This window comes from Protobothrops mucrosquamatus, unplaced genomic scaffold (assembly GCF_001527695.2).
Source record: "Protobothrops mucrosquamatus isolate PMUCROS unplaced genomic scaffold, P.Mucros_1.0 scaffold235, whole genome shotgun sequence".
In the NCBI taxonomy this organism is placed as follows: domain Eukaryota; kingdom Metazoa; phylum Chordata; class Lepidosauria; order Squamata; family Viperidae; genus Protobothrops; species Protobothrops mucrosquamatus.
In genome coordinates, this window is record NW_015386586.1 from 877,442 (window position 1) to 884,129 (window position 6,688).

The window sequence follows — 6,688 nt, forward strand, 5'->3', positions numbered from 1 at the left end:
GAAAAGGAGGAGGAGGACCAAGGAGGGAGGAGGAGGATTGCAGATGTCTCTTGACCCCCTCCCTTCTAGCACTGATGATGTTACCTAGTTGGGTCATGAAACGTCTGCAGATAGAACCACCCAGCTCAGAGGGCACCAAAGACCCCATTCTTGTTATTAATGGCAGTTTTTGTTTCTATCTTCTCCGCTCTCTTTCTCCTTCCTTTTCTCCCCTCCCACCCCAGGTCTGGCCAATGTGAAGGGCGAGGAGGAAGAAGAAGAAGAAGAGGAAGAGGAAGTGCCCACCGTATCTGGCAAAGTGGATGCCCAGAAGAAGAAAGAAAAATCGAAAGACGGAAAAAAAGAAAAGAAGAAGAAGCACCAAGAGGAAAAAGAAGAAAGGGAAGCGTCCGAGAAGAACGAAAAAGAGGGAACGAAGAAAAAACAAAGCAAGAAAGAAGGGAATGAGACAAAATTGGAGAGAAGGAAGAAAGAGGAAGGAGAAAAGAACAGTGGCAAAGACGTACTCAGAGGCAGTTCCAGAGCACGTGCAAAAACACCTGGAAATCCTAAATCTTCATCCCGGAAAAAGTGAGCGAAGATGAGAGAAACTGGAGGTTTAAAAAAAAAAAAGTACTTTCTGCATCTTTTCAATGTGTTTGCATCACTTTGGACTCGTTAAAAAAAAAAAAAAAGATGACCGAGAAAAATAAATCTCAGCCTTGAGGACTAGAAACTTGAACAAGCATCTTGAAATCTGTGTTGACCATCTCTTTTGTCCTGTTGCAAAAAACCCTAAAAAAAGTTCAACTGTGAACTCAATTCAGAATATTTAGGAGAAGAAGGATAGAGCGGCTGTTTTTAGCAACTGTCTTCATCCAGTGCAATAATTTAATTTGGAAAATTCCTAATTGTTTTGGAAAAGGTAATATATTGGGGAAACAATTATTATCTCAATGATATGCACAGGCACACGCTTGCGTGCAAACAGTAGGAAAAGTTGCATGTAGCGACCCAGCAGGTAGCAAATGAAAAATAAATTCAGATTTATTTTTTTAGTGGGTTTTGAAAACATCTGTTCAAAAGGCAGATGGTTAATGAGGGTTAAAAATGTATAATTATGCTTTGAAGTCCTCATTTGCTCAAGATCGTTAGGATGGTCCAGTTTATGGCGATGCTCAGAAACACAAATTCTTTCTGCGGAAAATGTGCCTCTGGGCACGTACAGAAGGCCGTTTAGTATTTTAGCATCTGGAACAAGGTGGGTCATCTGCTCCAAGCGGTAATTTCAAAGGAAAGTTTTCATTTTTTCAAAAAAAAACAACACCATTATTAAAGTTTATTACAAAGTCAAATACAAATAAAAATTGAGAAGGTTAAAGAGAGAAGAAGAAAAAGGGAGAAAGAAGTCAAAATTGGAAGTGACTTCTGGTTGTTTTTTTTTAGCACAAAATCACAAAAAAATTTACAGCATCAAGTTTTGGCTTTACATTTCTTTGATAATTTATAAAAGAAATGTTATAATTTCTTTTATAATCTTTCAAGCAATAGATATATAGATATAGATATAATCTATAACAGCAAAATCATTCTAACCATCAAAACCTAAAATCAGAATCTTGTTTTGTTTTTCAGATTCAAATACAAGGCAGTCCTTGACTTACAACGATGCATTTAGTAACCGTTCTAAATTACAACAGACTGAAAAAAAACACTGTTTTTCACACTTACGACCGCTGCAGCATCCTTGTGGTGATGTGATCAAAATTCAGACGCTGTGGCAACTGACTCAGATTTATGACATCACAGTGTCCTGGGATCCTGGGAGCAGGGGGCTGGACTAGATGACCTCTAAGACCACCTTTGGGCACATGCCTCTTTGATCCTTTTTAAAGCTCAACCCATTGAATTTAGACATTTCCCTTCTTTATCTGTGGGATACTGAGTTCACTTTGGTCTACGTTTAAATCAATTTATTTTGTGGCTCTTTGCTTGTTTTCCAATTATTATTATTTTTAAACAAACCTTTATAAATTGGTTTTTTCCTAATACTGACACTGTTGCACATACTTTTACTACAAATACTTTCCCCCTCTCCTTCTCTCTTGTTACTCAATACAACATGATTCTGGGCTTAATTTTTTTTTAAAAAGTCCCTTTTCTGAATTACAGACGCCTTAGAAAAATCTGGAGAATTTTGAAAATTCACGGAATTTATTAATAAATCAGAGAGTCTAACAGAGGCCTGTCGATTCCGAGCAAAAGAAGCTTTCCAGATATCTCCCTACTTGTATATGCTGCCATTTTTAATTTAGAAAGCTGAATGTATTATTTCAAAAAAGAAGTTCTCTGTTTCCCCTTGAGGAGAAAACCATTTTAAAATCTAATTTTCTTGATGAATATACAGGTGTTTGACACCAGGAAAAGTGTGTGTAGGATATAAGAGCTCTCAGCACAAAATTGCAGGCTGAGATAATCGGGCACTCGCTAAAATCACCTCAAGTTGTGCCACTCGGCAGCCTCTCTGATGATCAAAAGCACAATTAAGCTCTTGTCTGGATTTGCACCTGGTGCTTGAAGGGTAGAAGGAACAAAAGAAACAACAACCTGGTTTGATTTGAAGACAGCGCTCAGCGTGTTTTTAATGGAGCGGAAATTCGCCAATCAAAGATATAGGTGGTCCTCGACTTACGACCGCAATGGAGCCCAACATTTTTGTTGCTAAGCGAGACCATTGTAAAGTGAGTTTTCTCCCATTTTAGGACCTTTTTTACCACCGTTGTTAAGTGAATCAACTGAAGCTGTTAAGTGGGCAATATTGTTAAGCGACTCTGGCTTATTTTGCTTGTCAGGTCGCAAAAGGGACACCGCAGCCGTCATAAGTATGAGTCAGTTGCCAAGCATCCGAATTTTGATCATGTGACTCTGGGGGATGCTGCCACGTGTGTGGAAACAGTCACGAGTCCCTTTTTTCGGTGCCATTATCACTTCGAATGGTCACTAAATGAACTGTTATAAGTTGAGAACTACCTGAATTATTTAAATGAGTCAGAAAAGTGTTTTTTTCAACCATGACAACTTTAAGACGGGTGGACTTCAAGTCCCAGAATTCTCCATTCACCATGCTTTAAGGCAGACATGTCAAACTCGCGACGTCACGTGACATCGCACGACGTATCGGAGCCTTTTCTCCATTGCCGGCAATGGGGTGGGCGCGGTTTCCTGGTGACGCGTCCGGCCTGCTTTAAGGTATCATGCTGACTGGGGGATTCTGGGAGTTGTAGTCCTCCCCTCTTAAAGGATGGCTGGCTGAGGGATTCTGGGAGTTGTAGTTATCCCCTCTTAAAGGATGGCCGGCTGGGGGATTCTGGGAGTTGAAGTCCTCCACTCTTAAAGCAAGCCAGCTGGGGGATTCTGGGAGTTGTAGTCCTCCCCTCTTAAAGGCTGGCTGGCTGGGGGATTCTGGGAGTTGTAGTTATCCCCTCTTAAAGGATGGCCGGCTGGGGGATTCTGGGAGTTGAAGTCCTCCACTCTTAAAGCAAGCCAGCTGGGGGATTCTGGGAGTTGTAGTCCTCCCCTCTTAAAGGATGGCCGGCTGGGGGATTCTGGGAGTTGAAGTCCTCCACTCTTAAAGCAAGCCAGCTGGGGGATTCTGGGAGTTGTAGTTATCCCCTCTTAAAGGATGGCCGGCTGGGGGATTCTGGGAGTTGAAGTCCTCTCCTCTTAAATCAGGCTGGCTGGGGGATTCTGGGAGTTGAAGTCCTCCCTTCTTAAAGTTGCCTATTTTTTTCAAAAAAATCACCAATTCAGACCATCTCACCATTTATGAAATCCTCCAGCATAGCGACATTCAAGGGGGCCTTGCGTGGCGGTTGACCTTATCCCCAAAATAAATTCCAGTTCTTCAAATTGCTAAGTTCTCACCCCCCCCCCCAAAAGCCTAACCATATCTGGATTCTGGTCCTGATTCTGCCCTTGGTCTCCCAAGCTGCCTCTCTTTAGCCACTTGGCCAAATTTGGGATGTTTAATTGTAGGAAATGCCGTCCAAGGTTGCAGAACCATTAAAAGCCGAAGGGGGGGGGGAAAGTGCTGGAAAAGCATCAGATCAGGCAAATATTTAATTAGGGCAAAATATTTAATTCCTGCGTCTTGATTTTAGAGCAGAGAAGAGCAAGCTGGGGGTCAGAGGCCACCTGCTTCATTTCGTGGTGAGGCTGAGATTCGAGAGAAAAAATCTGCAGGCAGGCGACACTGAAGGAATCCCATTTATGTGTTCACTTTAACAAAACGTTCCAGCCTTTGGAAGATGCAGGCAAGCAGCGTGTATATTTAGGTATTTATATCCCGCCTTTATTATTTTGGCAAATAACTCAAGGCAAGGAGCATACAATGCTCCTTCCTGGGTGATGGACACATCCAGCTTTCAGGTCTAAGGTGGGACTAGAACTCACTGTCTCCTGGTGCTTGGCCCAAAGTCACCCAGTTGGTTTTTATGCCTAAGGCAGGACTAGAACTCACCGTCTCCTGGTGATAGGTCCAAAGTCATCCAGCTGAAAGTCACCCAGCTGGGCTTCATGCGTAAGGCGGGACTAGAACTTACCGTCTCCTGGTGATTGGCCCAAAGCTACCCGGTTGGTTTTCATGCCTAAGGCGAGACTAGAACTCACCATCACCTGGTGATTAGCCAGCTAGATGGCTTTTGTGTCTAAGATGGGATTAGAACTGTCTCCTGATGACTGGTCCAAAGTCGCCCAGCTGGCTTTCATGCCTAAGGCAGGACTAGAACTCACCATCATCTGGTGATTAGCCAGCTAGATGGCTTTCGTGCCTTAGGCGGGACTAGAACTCCCCGTCTCCTGGTGATTGGCCCAAAGTCACCCAGCTGGCTTTCGTGCCTAAGGTGGGATTAGAACTCACCGTCTCCTGGTATTTGATCCAAAGTCACCCAACTGGCTTTCATACTTTAGGCGGGACTAGAACTCACGGTCTCCTGGTTTTTAAGCCAGCACCTGAGCATCTGCCTCATAAGTAGTCTCAACCTTGTCTATTTTAGGAAATAAATCCCTACGTTTTCTCTAGGTGGAAATGTCAGGTGCTGAAGAGAGTGACCAGTCCCCTACAAACCTCTCAGTCATTGACCAAGGGTCAAAAAAGTCAAGATGGCAGCCACCACCCTGAGATCAGAGCTCCGATTTGCCACAGGTGGAAGACTGTGAGCGTCCTAAGCCAAACTAAATCCAAAAACGGTAGGAAACTGAGAGAAATCAGCCATTAATAGACAAAAGGGATGTGTCTATAAACTGATCCTCTACCTGCACCTGTCAGTAAGGGTTGTGGCTGCCATCTTGACTCTTTTGACCCCTGTCCTCTTCCACAGATACTCCAGGAACTTGTTCACTTTGCAAAAATCATTAAATCAATGAATTAAGAAGATGCTGAGCGGGGAAATTGTTTTGAATGGAAACAATCTTCAATAATGGAGTGGCTTGTTCTCCAGGAAAATTCAGCTGAATTTGCATTTAGAAAGCCTCCATTAGTGAAATTTATGTGCCTAACAACGAGAGGATTTGCGTTGTTCTTGCTGTTTTTTTACTTTAAAGACACCGTATCCTGCAATTTACAACAATGTGTAAGTTAGAGAGGGACATTTACCAAACCTGCCAGGAGACTTTGTAAACGCAAATGGTGATATTTGCTTGGCTTGAAAATTTATTTCTTTTTCTTTTTTTTTTAGTGATTTGTGTCTTTCAATGTCCCTTTCTTTACAAAAGTTGACTGTCCATTGTGAATTTTTGGAATATTATGTTCTTTCTCTGCAGCAGCCTGTGTTGAACGGGAGTAACGGAGAGAGTGAATTTTCAGACTTTCTTTCAGGCATTTCGTGACCCAACTAGGTAACATCATCAGTGCTAGAAGAGAAATTTACAGAGAGGAGGAGGAGGAGGAGGAAGAGGAGAAGGAGGAGGAGAAGGAGGAGGGGGACGATGGGGGGGGATGGGGGTCCTTGGTGCCCTCTGAGCTGGGTGGTTTCCTTGCAGACGTTTCATGGCCCAACTAGGGAACATCACGAGAGTTAGAAGGGAGGAGGAGGAGGAGGAGGAGGAGGAGGAGGAGGAGGAAGGACCGTGGGATCCTTGGTGCTCTCTGAACTGGGTGGTTTCCTTGCAGACGTTTCATGACCCAACTAGGGAACATCATCAGTGCTAGAAGGGAGGAGGAGGAGGAGGAGGAGGAGGACTGTGGGGTCTGAGCTGGGTGGTTTCCTTGCAGACGTTTCATGGCCCAACTAGGGAACATCATCAGTCCTAGAAGGGAGGAGGAGGAGGAGGAGGAGGAGGGCTGTGGGGGGGGGTCCTTGGTGCCCTCTGAGCCGAGGGGTCTCCTTGCAGACGTTTCATGACCCAACCAGGGAACATCATGAGGGCTAGGGGGCAGTGGAGTTCCCTCTGCGTGAGGAATCTGAACTGCCTTGTGGAAGCGAGCGTTTGCAGATCAACGGGGACTCCGTGAAAACTCATATTTGGGCGATTAAGTCATCCGCAAGTGACAACACGGGAGCAGCTGATGAATAAACAAGGCCGGCCTCCAGCGCTGTTTTAGTTACAGTCGCCGTTGCTTCTCAATTAAATCTAAAAACCAGAATGAAGGCAATTTGTAATTGGGGCTGATCTTTGCTGGGCCTCAAGCTGGGAGTTATTAAAATTCTCT

At 44.0% G+C, this 6,688-nt stretch overlaps 1 protein-coding gene across 1 annotated transcript in view; it reads left to right on the plus strand.

The window, feature by feature from the left end:
- Positions 1–5,403, plus strand: part of TMIE (transmembrane inner ear) — a 20,517-nt gene extending 15,114 nt beyond the window's left edge. The window contains exons 4-5 of the mRNA XM_015814286.1: positions 300–357; positions 5,358–5,403. Of these exons, the coding sequence (XP_015669772.1) occupies positions 300–357; positions 5,358–5,403 (104 nt within the window). The remainder of the gene's footprint in view (positions 1–299; positions 358–5,357) is intronic.
- The last annotated feature ends 1,285 nt before the right edge of the window (positions 5,404–6,688 follow it).